Source organism: Lepidochelys kempii, chromosome 10, assembly GCF_965140285.1.
Source record: "Lepidochelys kempii isolate rLepKem1 chromosome 10, rLepKem1.hap1, whole genome shotgun sequence".
NCBI classification, from domain to species: Eukaryota; Metazoa; Chordata; order Testudines; family Cheloniidae; genus Lepidochelys; species Lepidochelys kempii.
In genome coordinates, this window is record NC_136389.1 from 64,753,382 (window position 1) to 64,778,600 (window position 25,219).

Sequence of the window (25,219 nt, forward strand, 5' to 3'; positions counted from 1 at the left end):
CTTTCTTTTAGAGTCAAGAATTACAGTGTGACTACAATGCATATATAAAACCAAAATTCTGGAAAGGACATCTAATTTTTTACATTACAATGTTGATACGAGCTGGGGGGAATCTGAAACACTAAACAAATCCCACTATGCAATCTTGAGAACAGAGAAAATGGCTTATTTTATTAAAAACAGTATAACCATTCATTTAAACTGAATGACTAGAGACACTTCGCCTAATTTTCCAGAGGTGCCAAGCATCCACAGTCACTCTAAAATGTCTTTAAGAGGACTGCAGGTGTTCAGTACCTCTGAAAATCGGGCAAACTGTCCTTAAAAACCAAACATAGTAAGATTTAGTTAACAAGAATCACAGTATATTAAACACTATACTGTTAAAGGCTGGTGGGATTTAAAAGTTTGTTTTTACGGTTTTTGTAAGCATACAATGTTACTAAAAATGACTTACTAGGATATAGAAGCTAAACAGACATAGGAATGTTCCTGAATACAGTTTAAATTATGCATTGCGATCCAAGCGTACATCAATTTCTCTGCCACTGATTTTTATGCCGTTCATTATTCTACAGGCTTTTTCAGCAGATTCTGGTGAGTCAAACCTGACTGTTCCACAGCCTTTTGATTTTCCATTCTCCATTTTTATTTCAGCAAACATTACATGACCTGAATAAATAAGTTAAACAGCAGTTACTATAAAGGCTACATTGCACTACCAAGTTAGATATCCAATGACAGATTGAAGTAGAAAGGCATTTAAAAAAAATTTAGGAGGCATCTAAGATTAGATGTTAAAATACACTTTAGAAAACATACTACCATCAAATGGGCTAACCAAGTATAAGGCTTGTATACATTTTACAGCAGGTTGAATCTTTGGGTCAATCTGAGGTGTCAATTAACTGCTTTACATTTTTATTAAAAAAGTTGCTATTCCAATACATTCAGGTAGTGTTTACTTATGTTTCCTTTCAGTAAGTGTTAAAACAGCAGACAAGAATCAGAGTATGAAAACTCCCCGGTCCACACAAACAGCAACAGTCCTTGTCTGAAACCAGTATAGAATTAAACATGCTTTTGCTTGAATTAATTGAGCTCAGTTGCACAAACAGAAGAATCCCATTAGAATAAGACCAGTTTTGAGGCCCTTTCAGCCACGATTTGAGCTATCACACAGTGATTACTTACTAGGTGCACGTTACAGTAAAAATCATAGTACAGATCAAACGGAGTGGAAGTTCTGTTACTGGAGTGATTATCGAAATAAGAATTAATTGATTTTTCACGGATGGACATTCCTTTATCCTGAATACACTTCTTTAGAAGACTTAAGATTTCAAAAAGCACCCAAGACAGAAAACTAGTCATTAACTGGCTGTTTTAAGAAAGACATTTCATAACAAGCTATCCTTTTAGCTAAACCATGATAATACAGCCAAGCCACCACAAGTAGACAAGCCTCTCTAAAATGTGGGCCTCATTTTTAAGAGACTCAATATAAGACTGACTTTTCACAGAAAGAGATGAAACATTTAGAGACAGATATTATTTTTAGTCACTTAATGACATTTGCAGGATATACAGATTTTGCTGATTTGTACTAATCACTGTTTTCTTAAAATCATTCAAGAATTACTACGTTAGCTGCTGTGAAGATTGTCAAAGAGAAGCAGATGCACTTCTAGGGCTCATCTAGTTAAATCTGAACAGAAACTGCATCATTTAGAATCAGGGATGCTGTGGGCACAGGTAAAGATGCTTTTCAGTATAGCTTATTTCTGTAAATTTATGAATAAAAACTATTCTGGTATAAGCACCTTTATAACTGTATAACTGCAGCTATACTAGGCGGTTGTACCAGTATTATCGGTTTAGAAACCGATATAGCTAACGCAGTACAAAAAAACCTGTATTTAGACAGCCCTTAAACAGAGATCTTGTTTTCATACATATCCTCAGTTCCCCTCCCTGCTTCTCCTTTATACTAATATCTGCAGAATGACTTGTAAAGATTTTTCCACATTTTAATTCCACATTCTTCCAATGTTCACAAAATTCTTCTAAATTTTAAGATGCAACATTACCAAGGTTACATATGAAAAGAAGGTGGCTATTGAGATTAGAGCAATTGCAAAAAATGGTTATTACTGAACTTGTGTTTGGGGCAGGGACCATCTTTTGGTTTGTGTTTTTTTAACGCCAAGTACAATGGAGGTCTTATCCATAACTATGGGTTCTAAGCACAACAGTAAAACAGTAAAAAAGATAGCCAAGAGGAAGAACGTTTAGGTACAAAAATAGCCACAAGAGACTGGAAAACAGTTTACTATCTTATGCACTTCTGCCAAGTCTCAGAGGTTACAGAGAGGAAAAAAAAAAACCCACAGCCCCTGTAGAAGCAAGTCTTAAAAGTCTGGGTCAACTGACTCGGGCTTGCACTACAGGGCTAAAAACAGCAGTGTAGATGTTCCGACTCAAGCTGGAGCCCAGGCCCTGAGATTCCCCTATCCCCACAGGTTTCAGAGCCCAAGCGGGAGTGTCTACTCTACTATTTTTAGCCCTGTAGAGCCAGCCCAAGTCAGGTTTTTTGTGTTGTTTTTTGCTGTGTAGATGTACCCATAACATCCCAGCAATAAACGTCTTTGCATGAAGTCAAAAGCAGGAATATCTGCAACTTCATTTTCTTGGACAAAAGCTATGTACATTTGCTATCACATTTGTACAGCACAAATGTTTATGACTGTCTATTCATTATATCAGATGACAGTGCTATGCTGAGAATTATTTCTTCCTCCTCTCTCCCCCCACAAAGTAAAAAAGCCAATTAGGTTTTGAGTTCTGAAAGTGAGTTTTCAAAGGGGGAAACAAGGTGTTTGTTCTTACATCTAAGCCCCATGATTCATGCATTTTTAGCAATAGGGCCATAAAGGCTTTCTGAATTACCTGCATAAATCAATGCTATGTTGAATATCCACAGCAATCCTGCATGTCTTCCATACACAAAGCCAAACAATATAGCAACAATGCTTTTATTCACTTTAATAAGCCACAGCCCTCAGATAATACACAGACTAGGCCCATCTAGCTGAACAAAAACAATCTGCCTCCAGCTGTAAAACACATCTAAAGTCACAAGGGTAAATTTAGTACAGTAATTTTCCCAGAAATTAACATATGTGAGCAGGATAAGGCTGGCCAGACTACTTTTCAGGCTAGTTAACATTTTGCCTAGGCAACAACTACATCCCACTGTCCTTGTAGATTGGACATTTGTTAAACTCTGACTTTATGGCTTATGCAGGACAATATTTGCAGCCTTCCATATACTTACCACACTGACTGAATTTCTCTTTTAGCTTCTGCCAGGTCAAGTCAAATGGAAGCTAGAATGAAAACAGGTATTAATAATATATACAGACACAGAGTGGAAAAAATAGCTGTTTGTTCAAATTCACATGCTTACATTTCTGACAAATATCTGGTTGCCTTTAGAACCTCTCTCTCTCACACCACTTCCCATCGGGCCAGCCACAAATCCTCGATCCATATCAATATTCCTGTCCAGGCCAGCTCCCATAGCTGGTCCCATTCGATCAAAACTGGAGCTCATACGATCCATCCCCATTCCTCCAGTCATACTATTCATACCACCCATTCCACCACCTAGACAGAGAGAGGAAGAGAAGATGTTCAGGAAATAAAAATAAGTTTACTTCATGATATTACATTAAATGCAAGTTATAGCTGTATTGTAAGTGAATTTAACTAACTGGATCTCTTGTGTAGGGAAAATGCCGTCATTTTAGGTAAGAAAACTGGTCTAGTACAGAGCATAACGAAGTTTGTCATATTTCATATAAGCTCCAAGCGGATTCAAATATCAGTATGTTAGCCCAATCACGGTTATTACATTCTTTGCAAATTACTAAAATTGACGTTTTTATTTGAACATTTCTGAATTATCAAAATATCAGTACTGTACAATAAGATACCAAGTAGCAAATACAGAAGTGTTGACAGACTAGTACTGTATCTATAAAAAACATTCCAATGAACATCACCACAAACCTCACAGGAATTGAAAGTTAAATGACTTTCAAATTTCACTAATAAGTCACACAGTGGACCAAAAAGATTAAATGAAAATACTGTAGAAGTTTTAGAACATGGATAATTCGAGAATTATAATCCAGGAAGGCAAAATAAAAATACGTCAGTTTTCCTGAATGCAAATACACACACAGACTTTTACCTACCTGATGGCATCATCTTCTAAAGGAAGGGTTCTTTGGATATTAAACTAGATTGGCATTGATAGCCACTACTTGATATCAGAAACCTGGACTTTCCAACACTAAATGCAATTTTAAAGCACATTACTATGTGTCAGACGTGTGAAACTACTGGCACTCAAGATAAATATCCTATTGAAAATTTTAATGAATCCACAATTAAAATTCAGGTAAGGCAGGAGCTTCAACTTCATCCACATGTCTTGAGTATCGAGGTGGATTTCCTAGTGTGCCATCCAAGATAGCCAATGGCAAGGCATTACTGTCTTTCATCTATCCCAATGTGAAGGTGTCATGCCTACTGACTATGAACGTTGCCTTTAAACAAGTTCAGGATTAGACCTCTACACAAAAAGTTAACTGAATTATATCTGAAATTCTAGACTACAAATGGTTTCTAGCATGTTTTACTTACTGCAAAAATAACAGTATTGAAAAATCAGAGTTGTTTGTAGGATTCCTACGAATAACTCACCCTATCTTTCTTCTGGCAAAAATCTTACCAGAATGCTGCTCCTTTCTTCACAAATACTTAGCATATTAAGAAGTTTGACAAATTCCAACACCAGATTAAGAGTTAGAAAGGATGTAGTGAACAAGAAAGAAACTCAGTGTTAATATATAAATAGGGCCCTACCAAATTCATGGTCCATTTTGGCAAGTTTCATGGCCAGAAGGTTTTTGAAATTGACCAATTTCATGTTTTCAGATGTTTGCATCTGAAATTTCACTGTGCTGTATCCATGGCGGTCCCAACCCAAAAGGGCATCATGGGGGGGTGTAAAACAAAGCTGTTGTGTGTGTGTGCGCGCACGCACACGTGTGGGGGTCGCAAGATTGCCATAGAGCTTTCCTGCAGCATGGGGAGGTTCCTGGACGTGGGTCTGATCTCCCCCGTACTGCTGGGAGTGCCCCATCCGGGGGCTCCTACCTTCTAGTCTGGGCTGTGCTGTGGAGGGATAGGACCTCCTCTTCCACTGCATGGCGGGGGGGTGGTGGTAAATCTAATCTCCCCTCTGAGAATGGTCATGCAAGGGAAGATGAAGCCCCATCCCTCCCCAGCCCAGCAGCTGGAGTGCGCTCAGCCCTGCCACTCCCCTCCAATAGCTAGATTTCATGGGGGGAGGGCCTGATTTCACAGTCAGTGAATTTAGTAGGGCCCTATATAGAAGGAAAGCATTTCTAGCAAAAGGGCTCCTCCAAAAACAATGAGAATTACAATCACAACCTGGGACTGCTACATGAATATTTTCCTGCCACTGAAAGTATTGCACTAGAACAAGTTAATTATTTTCAAAAATCTTCTGCTACATCTATACATTGATCATTTACATTCTGTTGAAACCAATCAACCTACTCATTCCAGATCCTACTGGGCCCATGCTAGAAGCTCCCATTCCTCCTGCAAAACCACCAACCATTGCACCACCTAAACAAAGATAGGAGAAAAAAAAATCTAGTGACATACGCTAAGATTATGGCTATAAATTAACAAAGCCAGATAATATTAGCAAGTACACTGGTTAATGTTTAAAACTACACAAGACATTCTTACCTTATGATTCTTCTCTGTGGACTGGTTTCACCTGGGTAGATTAGATGGGCTGGTACCTTATTATGCAAGCTGGGTGGGAAGCCTCTAATAAGTGACTTTGATGGCCTCTAGCCCTGAGCTCTTTTTACAGATTCACAGATATTTTAGGTCAGAAGGGACCATTATGATCATCTAGTCTGACCTCCTGCACAATGCAGGCCACAGAATTTCACCCACCACTCCTGCAAAAAACCTCACACCTATATCTGTGCTATTGAAGTCCTCAAATTGTAGTTTAAAGACTTCAAGGAGCAGAGAATCCTCCAGCAAGTGACCCGTGCCCCATGCTACAGAGGAAGGCGAAAAACCTCCAGGGCCTCTTCCAATCTGCCCTGGAGGAAAACTCCCTCCCGACCCCAAATATGGCAATCAGCTAAACCCTGAGCATATGGGCAAGATTCATCAGCCAGATACTACAGAAAATTCTTTCCTGGGTAACTCAGATCAGGTTTTAAGATGCTTTCCAAAGCCGCCTCTTAAGAAAAAAAATTCTTTTGTTTGGACAAATTGCCATTAGGGCAAGCTAGATGGAATAAAGAAAACGATTCTGCAAGAAACTCAAAGCAAGGCTAATAGGACCACCTTATTGTGAAAAATATAGGGTGGAAAGGGCTTCTGTCATTTCCACTCCCAACTGATGTAACCAATACTAGGAGAATTACTTGAAGCTTTTGCTTCTCTCCCGAAAGATTCAAAGGAGCTGCTTATTAAACACTCAAGTAAAGATTCCACTGGGAAGCCTATAGTGGGTCAGAGGAGAGAAAACATGCTTTTAGGGAACAGTGCTAGGGATGTGGAAGAAAAGTCACACCAAATTCATTAAACTCATAAGAGCTGCAAGACTGAGACAGCAAGGGGAAAGTACTTTAATCCCACCATTCTATAACTCCCTTGTGATGGCTTTGGTAGAGGTTACCATAGCACTACACCGCCTGTCCCTGTCCAGATTCTGTAGTAAGCAGCTAAATTGCTCTTCTTTCTGGAGTAAATCTCAGTACCAAACGAAGTGGTTTACACTATAATAGTAAAGAACAGAATTATCAGACACAGATAAGCACAATATATTGGGGAAGAATCAATGAGACTTTTGTTGAGGGAAGTAATACCTCACCAATCTATTAGCATTCTTTGAGGATGTCAACAAGCATGTGGACAAGGGTGATCCAGTGGAAATAGTGCACTTGGACTTTCAGAAACCATTTATATGATCCTTCACCAAAGGCTCTTAAGCAAAGTAAGGAGTCATGAGATAAAAGGGAAGGTCCTCTCATGGATCAGTAACTGGTTAAAAGTTAGGAAACAAAGGGTAGGAATAAATAGTCAATTTTCACAATGGAGAGAGGTAAATAGTGGGGTTCCACAAGGATCCATTCTGGGATCAATTCTGTTCAACATATTCATAAATGATCTGGAAAAAGGGGTAAAGAGTGAGAATAGTGAAGTGGCAAAATTTGCAGATGATACAAAATTACTCAGGATAGTTAAATCCCAAGCTGCGAAGAGCTACAAAAGGGATCTCACAGAAACTAGGTGATTGAGCAACAAGATGGCAGATAGAGACTAATGAATTTATTGAGCATAAGCTTTCGTGAGCTACAGCTCACTTCATCGGATGCATCCCATGAAGTGAGCTGTAGCTCATGAAAGCTTATGCGCAAATAAATTTGTTAGTCTCTAAGGTGCCACAAGTACTCCTTTTCTTTTTGTGAATGCAGACTAACACGGCTGCTACTCTGAAAGATGGCAGATGAAATTCAATGTTGATAAATGCAAAGTAATGCACACTGGAAAACAATCCCAACTATACATACAAAATGATGGGTTCTAAATTAGCTGTTAGCACTCAAGAAAGATCTTGGAATCATTGTGAACAGGTCTCTGAAAACATCTGCTCAATGTGAAGCAGCAGTAAAAAAAAGCTAATAGTGTTAGGAACCATTACAAAAGGGATAGATAATAAGGCAGAAAATATCATATTGCCACTATATAAATCCATGGTATGCCCACATCTTGAATATTGCATGCAGTTCTGGTCACCCATCTCAAAAAAAAAACAAAACAAAAAATTAAAATTGGAAAAAGCACAGGGAAGGACAACAAAAACGATCAGGGATATGGAACAGCTTCCATATGAGGAGAGATTAAAAAGACTGGGGGACTAGTCAGCTTGGAAAAGAGATGACCTAACGGGAATATGATAGAGGTCTATAAAATCATGAATGGTTTGGAGAAAGTATATAAGGAAGTGTTATTTACCCCTTCACATAACATGTGAACCTGGGGTCACCAAATGAAAATAAGAGGCAGCAAGTTTAAAACTAACTTAAGGAAGTACCTCATACAACCCACAGTCAAACCATGGAACTCGTTGCCAGGGGGTGCGGTAAAGGCCAAAGGTATAAATGGGTTCAAACAGAATTAATTAAATTCATGGAGGGTAGGTCCATCAATGGCTATTAGCCAAGATGATCAAGGATGCAACCCCATGCTCTGAGTGTCCCTAAACCTCTGACTGACAGTAACTGGGACTGGACCACAAGGCACAGATCACTCAAACTGTCCTGTTACGTTAATTCCCTCTGAAGCCCCCTGCACCAGCCACTATTGACAGGAAGACAGGAAACTGGGCAAGGTGAACCATTGGTCTCACCCAGTATGGCCATTTTTATGGAGAAGAGAATAGACAGAACTCTCTCTGATAAACCTAGATCTGCTAGATTGTGACAAAGACAGCGTCACTGTGACAACAGATCTTGATATGAGAAGACAAATGGGTGGTGTTCTAATGCCATCCAATGTAAGTCCACAAACTGATGACTTGGTCACTCCAGAACTATCAGCACAATCTTGGCTCTGTCTTGCTTGATTTAATTACCCTTCACATGAAAGAAAACACAAGTGTACATGGTATGGGCTAAAAGGAAGAACACAAACTTCATGTTGCCCATGCTACTTTATCTGCTGGAGAACCTTTCACATTCTGGGTTTTTTGTTTATCTGGTCTGGTGTTTTTTGCCACAGAAAGTCAGTGACTGACTTGCCCAGACTGCAAACACTCTGAATACCCAATTTCTGAAACTGTTCCCCAGGGTGGATATATTTTCTGTATAATGAACCTGACGACAGACTCAGCAGTTCAAACGGAAAGATGATTGTTCTCTGCAAACCTGAATAGAAGGATGGTCTCTCAGAGGAAGAGTTTGTTTCCCCCTTTGCAATTTACTTATGCCACACTAGTGTTACCTGACCTCAGAATAATGTTGTGATTCTCGCTAGAATACTGAGCTTGTTCAATGCAAGCTGGGCTTTTCAGCACTCTAGCAGGTGGGGATCAAAAGCTCTTTCTGAAATACAATACATCAGATGGATGCTTAGACAGGATCCCCAAACCAAAAAGCTTGCGTTTGAGTCCTGCAGGGGCATCCTTTTCATTACAATGCAACACATTTTGTGACCTGCAGGGGAAAGACTATTTCATACTCATTGCTTTGATTGAAAGTGTCCTCCATGATAAGAACTGTTTGCAGAGTTTGAAACCAGGGTACTAAATCCCAGCAGTATACAGTAAGGTCAAAATGTCAGCAGAGCTCAGATTGCTGGAGAAATCTACCATGCTAATTGGACAGATTTTATCCTCAAAGTGATTTCCTGAAGGCAATACTAGTCTCCAAGCATTTGTTAGGAGCAAGAAAACTTCTGCCAAGGGCCTCTCATTACTGAAGAGTCCTAGACTCAAGAACATCTCTGCTCTGGTCACAGCCCTTAATACACAAACTTCTAAATAAGCTAATCATCTAGGTAGGTGATTACATAGATCTTGTTCTAGATTCATTAATTTTCTTGATATTGTAGGCAAGGAAGAGGGGAGAGCCTTTTACTTCAAAGAATGGGAGGGATAGCTCAGTGGTTTGAGCATTGGCCTGCTAAACCCAGAGTTGTGAGTTCAATCCTTGAGGGGGACATTTGGGATCTGGGGCAAAAATTGGGGATTGGTCCTGCTTTGAGCAGGGGGTTGGACTAGATGACCTCCTGAGGTCCCTTCCAACCCTGAGATTTTATGATTCTATGAAAGTGGCCAATACAGTCTCTTGGGTGCATTAAAGCTGTGAAGACCCCCTTCGATGCACCAGTGGCCCATTTTCCTTAAGTAAGAAGACATCAGCCTAGATATTGGGATAGGAGGAGAGTAGGGTCTTATGCAGCTAAGCACAGCATAAACCAACAGTTATGATGTAAAGTCATAATAGTTTAGCTAGCAAAAGGAAAAAAAGTTATAGGTCCTCTGGGATTATATCAAGTTCTCACTAAGTAAAAATGCAATGCCAAAATACAATCAAGAGAAGCAGGTATTTTGTATATTTCAATTACTTCCATTCTCTGCCACTGCTATCCTGCTCAGTGATCCCGAAACAGTACTTATCACAGGAAGCAGAGATACAGACTTTGTAGATACAAATCAGCCCAGGATACTTTCACCTTTAAGTATGTACTGTCTTGTCCCGTTACAGCAGCACCAGAGAATACAAGTATATATGGCAGAGCCCTGCTGTTTTGCACTCTACTTGGCTAAAGCCTGCTCCCGTCTATTGCATGCAGAACTCCCACATCCAATTCCTCACAACAGTACTAAAATGCACAGACTTAATACCAGCCTCTGCAAGACCAATATGCATTATCGATATACAGGAAAAAAAAATCTGATATTAGTGTAGAACATCTGCAGTCAGAGCTAAGTTTGTGTTTTCAACTGAGAAATTTTGCCTGCAAATACACAGCAGCCACTATCAACCTAAATATATTCTATTTTGAATGTCTTCACTTCCAAGAAACTGTTCAGTCACTTTAAATCCAAGATGGGGCAAAGACGTCCTGTCATCTTAAAAGATGGAAAATAGCCTAAAACAAATACCAGAAAATCTGATGTCTCCTGGAAAGGGGCAAATTAACCAGATTCTTAGCAAACAGTTTTATCATCTTTGCACAATCTTCTTTTCTGCCCCTAAAGAAAAGACTGAATCATCTTGTGAGACACGGAGGCAACTCAGAAATTCAAGATAGTCAAGAGGACCCACCGGTCTTTTGTGATGCGGACCTAATCCTTGAAGATGCCCCACCCCAAACAGAGAATGTATGAAGAGCAGGAGCCATTCGCAGGCCGGAAGAAGCAGAGCTTCCAGACTGACTTCTGTAAAGAATGGTTCTCTAATTTGATTTACACACCTGTCTAAATGGGGATTTTCTAATTAAAATTGGTAATCATGCCTGAATCTCCTTCAGGGAAAAATTGTTTTACAAGCAGCCTTTACGGTGGCAACCTAAACTAGTCCCCTCTACCTCTTCCAATGAGGCATCCATATATCATGAAGGATTTTAAGAGTCAACCTCATGCTATTCTTCACCTTTGCAGGGTGGAGTTAACAGAAAAGAAAGTTCATATCTTTAGCATGTCCACCATAAAAGAAAGGCAGTAAATAGCTACATTTAGGCAGGATCCAGGCTCATCCTTGCACTTTTGGTCAACCTAGGCTCTACTTCTGCAGAACATTTTTTGTCCCAAATGACCAAGTTAAAACAAGAGAGGGTAGTGAAACCTGCTCAGTCAAAAAAGTGCAACATCTTTGCACAGGACATGTGACCTAAAAGTGGAGAAAATATCAGCACAACCTCCTGAGCTGACTTTACTCCTGGAGGAATTCTGCGCCACTGTGCAATGCAGAATTTTTCAGAAATTAACGTTGTGCATGTAGAATTTCCTTTCCCCCACAGAAATGGGCTGCAGTGCTGTTGGCCACGACCAGAGGCCGCTGGACACAGCAGAGCCCAGCTCACACACAGAAGATGCTGCCGAGGGAGGGGGAGAGATCTACAGGATTTCTGGCAGCTATAGTTCCCAGCATGCCCTGAGGGAAGGAGATGGCAGCACACAGGAAACTCCATGCAAGCCTGGGGCCAAGCATCAGGAGGTTTCTCCTTTGGATTCCTGGGCTCTGGGGGGCAGAGGCGCAGGTGCTGAGGGAAGGGGGGAACATGGCTGGGCTCGGGCGGGGGGGGGAGAGAAGTGGGCATGGGATCTTGGCAAGAGGTGTGGGGTTGGGTATATTGGCTGTGGGAGCACAGTGGCTGGCTCTGGGGGGAGGGGGAGAGGGGTTGTGCGTGTCTGGCCCCCCCCAGCTGGGCTCTGAGGGAGGGGGAAAAGGGGCAGAGAAACAGGAACTGGGTTGTCATAGTGGTTTCTTTAACTCTCTACTCAGGAAGGAAGGAAGGGGAGTGTGAGGTTACAGACATACTTGCTGACAGATATTTTGAAATAAATTACCAAAATAACTGAAACTGCTGTGATTATGTTGTGTTATTTTGACAAATAAAATTTTCAGAATTTTAAAATATTGTGCTCAGAATTTTTAATTTTTTGGCACAGAATTCCCCCAGGACTATGACTTGCATCAAAAAAAGAAGCAGCAGATTGGGCATAAACAGGAAGGACAACCTAGTGTGCACTAATGAGACAGGGCCACAGAAATTGCAAGACAGCTGGTATGCTGTTTCCAGAAAGGTGTCCTAGAATTTCAATTACTCAAATACTCAAAGTTACTAGCTGTGTTAACTTAAAATATTCTCTTTAAATCACTCCCCTGTTTAAAAAAAAATTTTTTTTTTAATTTTTATTTTTTAGACAGGGCCACTGTACTTCCATCTATGTAAAGATCTAAATTTTATCCTCATTGCAGCACCTACCAAAATACTCTCTGGAGACTGAAGTTGATGGTGAGGAGTAGGCAGATAAATTTACAAGTTAGTTTTCTTGTCAAAAGAAAGAAAGTACTTGAAACACATTGTGATTGCTCAGGAGGAACTCAAATTTGACAGAGTTATCATACCCATTCTTCCAAACGAATCTCCAAAGCCCCGGTTCATTGCCATGTCACTGCGACCAAAATCTCTGTCCATACTTCCTCCCATTCCACCACGAAACATTTCTGCTGAGAATATACCAACAAAGAAGCAGGAGTTGCAATAGATTTTCTGTTACATTTTCAACATAAGATATACATAAATTACATATTTCATGACTGCTCATTCAAAAGGAAAATAGTTTAAAGCACAAATCTGAAGAGCTCACATTTAAGTTTGCTAACTTACCTCCCATGCCAGTTGCCATGCCTCCCATGCCAGTTCCTATGCCCCCACTCATTCCACTGCCCATATTTCCTCTGAAGTCATCTACGCTCCCCATCCCTATGTAAAGAAAAGAGTTTTAATAACGATAATGGATTAAAAGTAGAGGGGGAGAGGGAGAGAGAAAGTTCACACACCTCCCATTCTGCTGACTCCACCAAATCCTCCCATGTTAGTCATTCCTTCCATTCCACCAAATCCACCGATACCTATGCAATAAGGAAAAATGTTTTCTATACTATATTTTAAAGAAGTTAACAGAAAATAAATAAAAAACACATATACCTCCTCCCATTCTGTTCATTCCTCCGAAACCTGGGCCATCCATTCCCATACCTTCAACCAAAAGTTATACATATTGTTTAGAATACAGAAAAAGCTCTCTATATTTCTATATTCTATAAAATTCTGTGCACAATATTTTAAAATTCTGCATATTTTGTCAAAACAACACTATATAATCACACCAATTTCAATTATTGGGTATTCAATTTCAAAATACTGTCAGCCAGTATGTCTGTAGCAATACAGACAAAAAAAATTCCCCCAGGAGTAGAGAGTTAAAGAAGCCCCTACAACAACCCAGTTGCTGTTTTTCTACCCCTTCCCGAGCCCCACCTGAGGACCAGACACCCCCACACTCCCTCCAGCTCTAGCTCAGACACTCTTGCCTCCTATCCTCCCAGAACCTAGGGATCCAGAGGGAGAAACAGCCTGATGCTGGGCCCTGGGCTTGTACGGCGTTTCCTGCATGCCGCCTCCTTCCTTCAGGGCATGCTGGGAACTGCAGCTGCCAGGAACCCTTCAACTCCCTCCCCCTCAGAGTGGCTTCTATTTGCAAGCTGGGCTCTGCTGGGTCCAGTGGCCCCAAGTGTCCATCAGCACCTCTGCAGCCCATTTCTGTGGCGTTAAAAGGAAATTCTGCACAGAACATTAATTTTGCACAAATACTGTATTGCGCAGAATTCCTCTAGGAGTAATTTATGTAAGTCAATTAATCAAATTCACACTATTCAAGGTTTACTTTGTTAGAGAAGACAACTTTTCCTGAGGCAAGACCAAGAACCATTAAAGTTATAGAGAAAAGAAATAAAAGTATACTCACCTCCTGGACCCATATTCCCCATTCCACCTCCCATGCTCAACTGGGTTGCGCTGATGGGCTGTCCTCCTGGTCCAAGTCCCATCCCAATACCTCCAAGGCCACCTTTGAAAACCAGAGTAAGTATCACCATCACGAGTCAGGATTTCTGTTGCCACAATGAGATCCTACAAATGTCATTCATGCCTTCTGGTGCTGACATCATAGAGTTACAGACTGCACATTATAATATATGAAGTTCAAGGAGTAAGGAAGATTATAGCCCATACTCACGAGGTAACTGTGGCGTCTTGTTCTCCACCACACGGAAGTCTTCATGAGGAATTGATTTGTCATCCTGTTGTGAAATGAGTATTATTAGGAGGGATTTCACTACATTTTAGCTTGGCTAAAGGGGGAAAAGGGCAGACAACTCACCATTTTTACATGCATGGGTCTATCAAACAGGAACTGTCCATTGAACATAGCTGAAGACCAAGTCAAAGAAGTTTGATCTGACAACTGAAGGCAGCTTAACTAGTTTTAAAGACGCATTTTTATAATTTACATCACCCTTCTTAGTGGTTCCCTCCCCACTTCTCCAATCAAGGAGATTAGCTAGTTAGAATGACAGTTACAGACAATCACTGAACAAATCAGCTCCTTTTTCAACCTTAACTACTGGACTGCAGAGTCACCCTCTCTCTCCGGCCCAATGATTATTTAAGTGTTTATCCACATCTGAACAGTCACTGGCCGAGAGAGAATGTTTCTGTATTCCAATGGTTAGAGCACCCACCTGGGAAATGGAAGAACCTGGTACAGTCCCCCTGCTCCACTCTCATCATTTATCCACTATGGAATGGCTTCAACAAGAGAAGAATCAGAATATCCCATAGCTCAGGGGTTAGAGCAGCTCAGGATGGTGAGAGAGATGAGAATTGTACTTGGGTCTCCCACATCCCAGTAGAGTGCTCTAACCACTGAACTAACAGTTATAAGGTAGGTACCACCAACACCACCTGGATTTTGAATGGGATCCGAACTGGTGCATGTGCCTCAAGCCACACAAACCAACGAATTTCTATCTTCCTCTGGTTCATGAATTGCTCTGTGACTTAGGCACCTAGATGCCTAGAGTAGAATTGAACATACCCCAAGCTCTAAAAACTTAGGTTTCCAGGGAACTTTTACAATGGAATGTTAAGTGCCAAGTTAGTTTAGGTGCCAACACAGTTAGGTGGCAGCCTAGAAGAAGTTGTGTGGACTTCGGTGACACCACGCATGGGGACTTACATGCCTAATTTTGGAGTTTAGGCGCCTAAGCTGTTTTGTGAAGTACACTCAAGGTCTTCATGTACACAGAAACTGAAATTTAGCATGCACATAAAGCAGCTACAATGCAAATGGATATAGTGTAGCTTTAAAATCAAACACATACACTCATATACCATTCAATGCAAACTGAATCCACATTTAACAAATTGCTCCTTTGACCAGATAACTAATTCTCAAAAATAAGGATACATATTGCCTGAACTGCTTCAATTGCTTGTTCAAAAGTGACTGTTCCCATTCCTCGACTCTTGCCATCCTTGTCTTCTTTGATATCTGCACGTTTTACAGTTCCAGCAATGCTGAACACCTCCTTTAGTTTCTTCCAGCCAACTTTAAAGTCAAGCTGAATATACAAAATTACACAATTCCAATACATTTATCTCTTCTCATTAAATAATTTAGAAGACATTGTACAGCACAGTAACTTTTTAAACTCTTAAAAACAATATATTTTTATAGCACATGTCCACCACAGTGAGTCTAACAAGTCAAATCTCTTTAAAAGTGATGATTTCATGTCACTTCTGTATGCTTCCCTCCTCGACTTTTAACATGCTGATTAGGAAGGGATATTTTTTGCATCACCTGCATTCTCTTAAGTGCCAGTTTGCATCTAAAGAGAATCAGGACTAGTTCAGGTATTTCTTAAATTTGTGCAAATTCTGAGCTAGTAAAAGAATCAGAATAAATAATCGCATTAAAACAATAATGTAAAATAGAGTTTGTGTTAATGCAGAGTAACTGGCAAGATTTTCTGCACAAGGTGGATACATACAAATACACTTGCCAACTAACAAGTACACTCAGTTGTAAAGAAAAGCCAAAGTTATCTGTAAATACTATTTTAAAAAATTGCAACAAAGGACGACAGCACAGTGAAGACCATCAAAAAGACCTGCTGGTAGTAGTCTGCTGCTGAAAATCCATTTCACGTATTTTGGACACATACATACGTTCTCTCTTCAGTTTCAGGAAAGAAATACCAGACCTTAAAATTAATTCATATGCATGTCCTTTTAAAAAGGGAGAGTGAGTGGATATTCTTGCATAATTCAGAGAGATTGGTACTACTGAACATAAGGATTTTTTAAGATAGATTAGACATTAAAATTTTTAAATATGTGCTTAAACTTACATTAGCAACAAAAATAGTGGACCCGAGCCTGCCAGCCTGCAAATTACTGATAATCTCAGGAGGAATGTTTGGATTATTGAGAATTGAAGGGGGTAAATTCATCAATCCAGGTGCCATATCAGGTCCATGTCCTCCTGGGAATGGTCCTCCCACACGCTGCAATGCCCTACGAGCATGTTCACCATCAGGATCCTAGAACACATTTAAAAGTAAAGCTAACACATTCATCAACAGCAGGATTGACAGTTGAACAAAAGAAGTACTATTTTAAAATTCCACAAAAATCCATCAAAATCATCAACTAATATCCTTGTCAGCATCAGCAGAGGGATCAAGCACTTAAGTAGCATGGAGACCTAATTCCCTCACCTCTAGAGGTGGGTCCTTTCAGATGAGGGTTGAGGCATATTGGCAAAGCACTTGTGGAGGAAGCGTGCACTGCCACTTCACATGCTGTACCTAGCCTATGGACAAGTAGAAAAGATTTCAATCTAGTGGGCTGTCAGTCTAGTACCTTCTTCCAAGCACTGAGTTAATTCAATTAACTTTGATTATTTGTTAATTCCATGATTAAAAATGTAACAGAACATTCCAAAGAACTATTATAGGACCCAACACTGTATATTACATTGAGAATTTTGACACTTATTTGAGATCTCAATTTGCACAATCACTCTATTTCCACCCCCTGTCCCACTACAAAATAGTCAGAACAATCTGACTGGCAGACTAGAGTTAAGAGTCATTTTGATAAAAGTATAAAAACTGAAAGCAATAACCAGGGATGACAGAGGGAAGTGGTAGGAAGTTAGGAGATATCTACCATTTAAAAAAAAGGCATTTGTCTATTTTGGCATACTACAGTCTTTAGGACACATCATGATTTTGTCACATTAGATCCCCTGGCATTGTGCCTTCTGTGAGCCACAGGCCCCTTGCTGGCTAAGGAAACATAAAGAGGCCTCTCCACTATAGAAAGTGGAAGATATGTGTAGCTAATAGACCACCTCATGTTAGTATAAAGCCACTTCAAGTGTTCCTAGAAAAGATTTCATCAATTCAAGCTAAAACAAGGTAACATTCATACCTCTTTAATGTTCAGGGGTCTTCCACTAAGGTCATATTTGTTCATAGTTTCTAATGCTTTCTTTATGAATTCTTCATCTTTGAATTCAACCACACTTAAGAAGGAACAAAATATGTAGAGTATTAAAATAAAGTTAATTTTAAAAACCTAGCAGAATATTTATACAGTAGTGTCTTTCCACACACACACACACACACACACAGAAACTTACCCACAACCCTACATCCATGATGAAGATTTGTGAACACATAAGGAGAAAAAAAAAAAAGGAGTCAGTAAACGTAGCTAATAAAATATTTTAAGATTCCATATTACTGTTAAATAACTGTTAGTTAAATTTCAACTCCAGAATTTATAAACACATGCTTTTTACTGATAGCCAAAATTTAATTTCACCTAGTGTCTTCTGAACAAATGCACTACAGTGGATATTACAATTAAAAAGCAAAAGACAATATTGTAAACTCTATTTTATTCTCTTTGAGCCAAACCAGAATTGGACTATAGAAAAATGCCACACAGATCAATATAGGACAGTTAAAAGAATACGATCAGCACACTCAGTGTGTCACTGGATGCTGACCTTTGAGTACAAAATTTAATTCCACATACATATAATATACAAGGATTTTGTGTACCTTTCTGAATTACGTTTAAAAGTTAAGTTACTTTTCATGAAAGTAAATTACCGACTGCACCAAAACCCATTTAATAAAGCAACTAGCTTAGGACTGCTTTAAGTGAGCAGTAATATAGACTAAACTGAAAACACACCATTTTGTTTTACAAATGTTAGGGAACTCATTTACAACAATTATTCCTGCTCAGTTAGAATCAAACCTGCATTTCTCAGTTCATAAAGCAGGTTCAGATCTATTATAGCTCAAACTTTTGACTGAAAAAAAGACAAAGGAGCTTTAACATTCTTCACTCTAAGTGCCTCATTGCTGGCATTCTCTTGGCTGCCAACCACCTCCTTCCATTCAGTTTAAAAAACAGGCAAATTCAATAATCCAAAGTGTTCAGAGCACTAGTCCTGTAAACTCTCAAATTAGATTCTTCAAACAGTATAGTCTTAACATTTTTATACTTATTGGCCTCAAAAAAATTACACTTGCAAAATTTGTCAATTCAGTAGTTTTTTTTAAAGTCCTTTACATAAAACAGATCTAGAACACAACAAAAATCCTCAAGTAAAGTGTTGGCTGAAAAGTATTACCTTAAGAGAATTAAGTAAATGCCATTTGTTGACTTTTATAAAATAGTTTGTCCCTTACAGCCAGCTAGTTTGATTTACATGAAAGTGTCAGACTGATTCTAATACAGAAGCCTCAAGTCTATCATAATAAAATAAAAATGAAACTTACTTTCCAAAAACTGGTACAGGTATTATACAAAAATAAAACTGCTGAGGAACTTTTAAACCTCTAGCAGATTGTTGCCCACGGCACTTACCCTTGATTTTCCTTCAGCATCCTTAAACAGCTCCACGTATGTAACCTCACCAACTACATAAGACATACAAAGGGGAAATACCAAGAGACAATGCATTTAAACACCAATATCTTGCTTTACTGTGCCCCTGTGCACAACTCTACAGAGAAGCACCTATTATTCACCAACAATCAAAACCAGACCAACATACCTCCTGTCAATGGCTATATAATTTAGCTAATTTTCAGAAATATGCAGCAGCCACATTCTCAAGAGCTATACAAACAACTATATTTAACCTAATTCATACTACAGATCATATTTTGGCCAGTATGATATAGTTGGTGAACAAATTCAGATACACACTTGGTCCCTTAACCTATCAGATTAGAACATCAACATTAGCACTTTTCAATGACATTTGTCATCCTACTCACAACAGCTGTTTTAAGGTGACTTTCTACCTGAATGTCTTCAATCATAAGTGTTTGCCTTCAATATAATAACCAAATTTACACGTCAAATATTTCACAGCAAGCCACACACTTTCTAAAGTTTCGGTGAATAAAACCAATCAAATAGTCATGTCACCTTACAACAGATACACCAAGCACAGTTACAAAAAGTTTTTGGCATTATTTAACAGCCTAGAAGCCAAGTGTGCTTTGCATTACTTTTAAAGAATCAATATTTTCAAGAAAAATAACAGATCTAACTTTTTACAGAATTCTTATTAGAGTTATTTTCCCCCAAACTGTCCAGAGTAAAACGTTTGGGTTGTTCAGATTACTCTATCAAAACTGCAACAGCAGTAACACACTTTTAATATAGATCTCCAGACAGTCAGTCATGGCAGTAGTGACAATGCAGACAAAGTTAATTCCACAGCCAGATTCCACCAAGGAAATACAAAACATCTTTTGAAATACACACTAAGTGTATTGCTTAAATACAATAGCCCTTTAAAAATCTACAAAGACTACAACTAGACAAAACACAATCTCTTTAAAAAGTCATGAGGGCATGCATATGCTTTTGGCTCTCTACTGTCACACTAGAATGGCAAGTTTGTAAACACTTCATTTTCCCATACTACCCTGCAATGCAGTTGTCTCAAATGAAAGAGTGGGGGAAAGATAGATGTATCAAGTAAAGGCCAAACAAAAAATAAAAAAAAATGCAAGTCAAATCTGTGTGGCTCAAAGGACAAAAATATTTTAAGTTCCCCTTCCTATATGAAGTGGGTTATCAGGAGTGAGTTACCTTTTTCTCTCATAAGATCTTTAATAGCTTGCCATTTCATGTCGTATGGGATGTTGCTAATGAAAACTCTATTACGGTTAATAGTCTTCTTTTCTCCAGTGCCTAAATTCTTGTCCTTTGAATAGGGATGGAATCTATTCTTGTTTCCAAGAGATGGAATTGCCTTCGGTTTTGGAACATACTTTTCCTTCACAGGTGCTTTTTCTTCCTTTGTTGCCTCATCATTATCCCTATATTTTCAAGAGACAGACAGATTAGTTTTGCTTTGAGATAATGGTACAATTCTATACTAATAGGGCAAATGCCACATTTTGCATGCTACCAACTTTGCAACTACCATTCGGAACTCCCTAGTTCCCAAGATATTTTAAGATTTCATTTTAAACAGTCTCATTTCATGAACACGATGTTTTATTTGGCAACAAAATAAGAAGTTAAAGTTTGCAAAGAAAGGCCACACTGTTCCATTATAATCACAGTAAGGAAGTCTAGTTAAGTTGTACTTCTGTACTAATATGCTGGTCAAGTTCCAGCAAGGTGGTGTTATAAAGAAACAGATTATTAAAAACTTGTGTAACTGAGATGTACCAGCCTAGTTATTACAAGCCTTGAGACTTAGGTGTTTTAAACAGTGTACTGAAAGATCTTTGCATGAGACACCAGTTGCAATTACACAATATTCCTCTCATATCTAAGGGTTACAAGATTGCAGAAAAGGGGGATTTGGAACCTCTTGCTTAACTTATTACATGAGCAAAACAGTATCTTCACAATGCCTCACAAGCTGTATTTGTTTCAACAGGGATCCAGGACCTAAAATTTTATACCAAGTTTTGACACTTTCAGCATGTAGCTCAAATGACCTAAAATACACATTTCAGTTCTATAAATACAGTACATCGCTGGACTGTTTCGTTTGTGTTTATTGAAGAATTATGAAATTAAGAGCCAAGATTCTCTTCATTAAAAAGTAACCACACCTTCAAATGTAATCAACCTGCATATCCTGAGTGTGGAATAAAGTCAATTTATTACTGTCACGCTAAGTAAATGAAAAGTTCTACAGTGGGGTCCCATTTATTATCCATCCACAATGCCAAACTCCATTTTAAGAATTCAGAGCATGAATTTGAAGCAATTACTTTTCCTAGAATTAGAAAGCACTGGTGTGAAATGGGCTTTGTAGCCAAAATATGTAATAATCAAGTTAGTTGAGAGATTATTGCAAAGTTTATAACTAAAAAATATATTATATCCAAAGAGATTATATCCAGAAAAGAAGCATATGTTGGTATTTTCATTTTTTATATATAGCAAAACAATCTGATCACCTGAGTATTCATAAGGAACATAGAAATCCATGGATGCAGAACTTCTGTGCATCCTAGAAGGAGAGGCAACGTTTTCTGTAAAATATGAGCTATCATTTTACATACACCTCTACCCCGATATAACGCGACCCGATATAACACGAATTCGGATATAATGTGGTAAAGCAGCACTCCAGGGTGGGCAGGGCTGCATGCTTCGGTGGATCAAAGCAAGTTCGATATAACGCGGTTTCACCTATAATGCGGTAAGATTTTTTTGGCTCCCAAGCACAGCGTTATATCAGAGTAGAGATGTAGTTTCTTCCCTGATTACAAAGAAAACCTTTGAAACGGGAATTGAAGCAGCATTACTTTTGTGGTCTGGAGACCAACTGAAATGACAACTTTAAGAGCTACAAACTTCCCTATCTCACTTTAGCGTGGAGTCCATTCAGTCAGAAAAATAAAAAAATCAAAAAAATCAATCAGTACAGAATTCCCACAGAAGTAATGAAATTAAGCAATACAGCGACACCAGTTATAAATTAATTAAGGCCAGGGATTTTGTCTTCATACTTCTCTGTAGAGCAGCTAGCACTTTTTTATTGTTGTATAAGTGTTTATATTTGACTTCTTGACCCAGATCCCCAAAACACCAAGAATTATCATTATTAATCAAATTTTACATAAAGGGATTTTTTTTGTTTGTTTGTTCATTCTCTGGTCAATCACCTGATAGTTAGATTGACCCAATGTACTGTAGTATGCATCAACATGTGCTGGGGCCAAAGTTGAGTAGGAACAATAACATGATTCTAAACTTTGATTACAATCATCAGCATTTATTATTAGCATTTACTGCATAATGTGTAAATAAGAAGAAATACAATAATTAAACTGAATTTTATTTTCTGATTCCAGATATTACTAGTAATTAAATTTTAACTCAAAGATTGCATTTGTAGGAAACAAACTGAGGCAAACATTTAAATCCAAAATTGTGCAGAAAATAAATCTTCAAAACAAAATAAAAAAAAGATAAATCTTCCAAGCTTATGTATAAAGAACCCACAGAAAAAGATGATTTCAAATAATTTGTAATATGCACGTGATTTTTCACGATACATAAGTTAACAAAATACTTACAGCTCAGAATTCTATTTATTCAATGTATTGTGCTGAAAAAGTTATTCTAGGAACTTCTATTGATTCTGTTCATAAGTAGATGGGTACAAAGTGGCAGTGCAGGAAGTTCCACAACTAAGTCCCTAATTCTGCAAACACAGATGCAAATTTTTATCTTTACTACCTTGAGTAGTACTATTACTCAACATAGTAAGGTTAAGTAGGTGCATAAGTAATTGCAGGATTAGAGTAATACGTTGTCCACTTTTACATAAGCACTATCTGGTTACAGGAGAATTTAAACAGACTGAAATTTGTCTTTTGATACACAATAAATTTAACATAATGCTTTCTGTACACGATTCCAAGGGGAACAGAGGTGGGATTATGTGTACATGAAACCCTGATACCCAGGAGCATATCTTGCATTTCTTTCTAAAACAACTCCCCAAGTCTACCAACAAAAATATAGGGTAATTGGTTTTTTGTTAAGTCATTGCCATAATTATTACATTCCCAGAAGAAAATGAAAAACTGTGATTAACACCATGTTGCATTTTGATGTTTGCACAGCAATCTGAAAATGCAAGACTCTACACATGGCCTTAAACCAAGAATAATACAAACCACAAAAAACAGGAGTGTGAGCATTTAGAGCCAAGTGCACAACAAAGGAAAACCTGACCTAGGTTACCCCAAGGTATGTAAAATATAATCTACACAAATACAAGAATACCATGGAATAAATGCCTTCATTCGTCACCCCTTTTATAAATGTTTTTATTTTGAATCTGACCTCAAGTGTGTTTATTTACCACAATCCATACTTTTAACATTTCAAATGTCAACGCAGCTTTCAAACAGCCACCATGTATTAAAAGACATCTGTAACAAAATATACTTTCCTCCAAGGTGTGAACTGGGTAAAATGAGGAGCTGAAAGTTGTACTGATTTGAGATCAAAGACTTCCTATGTTCAACCACTGACATCAGACCTTCAAACTTTTACCAGGCAAGAACCATCAGTTCTAGAAAGCCCTTTTGCTTTATTACATTGGAAAGCTGAAATTCCAAGCTTCTTAATAACATTCCACATCTGTCCCTGACAGGTCCTGGCTTACTGGATCTTAAAATAGCACTGTAAATTACAGGAAAGCTGTTAATTTTTAAAACTTTTTCAAAATGTGTTACAAGTACAGATTTGTCTCTATGCACCTGCACAAGAGCATTCCTGTTTCTAAGCCAACCTGGCTTTACAGATGGAGGGATACAAAAAAAAAAAAAAACAACAAAAAAAGCAGCAATGTAAAGTTACAATACATCTCCAGAAAAACGTGGTGTAAACAGAACAGATTATGGTATTTGAAGACATAAAGATTTCACTACTCAAAAGCGATCTGTGGAGTGATGATCAACTCCCACCCATATAATCCTCACAGAATCACATACTTACTGTCTGTGTTACACGTACGGGCTTGGATTCAGCGAGCAGACACACGACCATGCAAGGAAGCGCACTGCTCCCAGTGATCACACCGAGAAACCTCGCCATCGTTAATATAATACAATTGCCTGGCCTCCTGCCTTGCCGCAGGGCCACGCTCTCCGTGTTCCCAAGGAGAGGCTAATGGGATGGGGGAAGCAACCCCCCCCCTAGAGCAGCACCTCACCGCAGGGCAGCCTTCGTGAGCCTCCCCTCCCCCCGCTCTTAGCCCCTTCCTCTGACCTGCTCGTTATCCCCTTCTCCACACACACCGCCCCCAGGCTACACCACAGCGGCTAACACTAACGGGGGGGGGGGGGGGGCTTCTACTTCCCCTCCCAGGTGATGGGGGCTCCCCGGAGGGGGAGGAGCCTTGCCCGAGGTGGGGGGGGGGGCGAGAAGGAGAGGACGGTCTGCCTCTCTACCACGGCCTAGGCGGCCGGCTGAATCCCCGCGCTCAGGTAGCCCCGTTGCCTAGCCCCCTCCCGCTTGTCTCCCGGCTCGGAGCCCAGGCCCAGCCCCGCACACACATTTTGACGCCATTGGCGCTACCACCGCTCTCGGTCGCCGTTGCCACCATCTCCTCATCCTGCTGCTGAGGCTGGTTGTCTGGGGCGGCTAAGGCCTCCTCCGCTCCCCCCGGTGGCGGCGCGGCCGCCGCGGTCTCCGGTTTATCGTTCTCCGCCATTTCCTTGCCGAGCTCCTGTGCCGCCGCTGCTGCTGGGTTTGAAAAGGCCCCTGAGCGCCCTGGCCTCTCCGCGCCGGCCCGGCCAGCTCTCGCGAGAACGAATCCGGAAGGGGGGGTGAGCGAAGAGGGCTCCTGGGTTACCATAGTGACACCATTGTACTGGAGAGGCCTATCGTCTCCATCCTCCCCTCTGCTAAGCGGGGACAT

At 39.5% G+C, this 25,219-nt stretch overlaps 1 protein-coding gene across 1 annotated transcript; it reads right to left on the bottom strand.

Annotated features, from left to right (window-relative positions):
• Positions 1–150: 150 nt before the first annotated feature.
• On the bottom strand, positions 151–25,219 carry MYEF2 (myelin expression factor 2). The gene is made up of 18 exons (XM_073303950.2): positions 24,855–25,219; positions 20,407–20,636; positions 19,165–19,217; positions 17,921–17,928; positions 17,710–17,803; positions 16,623–16,814; positions 15,677–15,830; positions 14,588–14,637; positions 14,444–14,507; positions 14,174–14,275; positions 13,354–13,404; positions 13,206–13,277; positions 13,033–13,128; positions 12,771–12,872; positions 5,656–5,727; positions 3,470–3,669; positions 3,338–3,389; positions 151–672 (listed from the first exon to the last, which is right to left on the bottom strand). The coding sequence occupies exons 1-18, from the start codon at positions 25,217–25,219 to the stop codon at positions 509–511; spliced, it is 2,121 nt and encodes a 706-aa protein (XP_073160051.1). The 3' UTR covers positions 151–508.

What these genes read in the sequence shown, in the direction of transcription:
- MYEF2 (XM_073303950.2), bottom strand. Translation starts at nt 25,219, where the DNA reads ATGTCCCCGCTTAGCAGAGGGGAGGATGGAGACGATAGGCCTCTCCAG. An exon ending in AGCGCCAATGGCGTCAAAAT is followed by an intron (nt 20,637 to 24,854) that starts GTGTGTGCGGGG and finishes TTGAAAATATAG; the next exon opens with GGATAATGATGAGGCAACAA. An exon ending in AGAGAAATTCAGTCAGTGTG is followed by an intron (nt 673 to 3,337) that starts GTAAGTATATGG and finishes TTATTTATTCAG; the next exon opens with GTCATGTAATGTTTGCTGAA.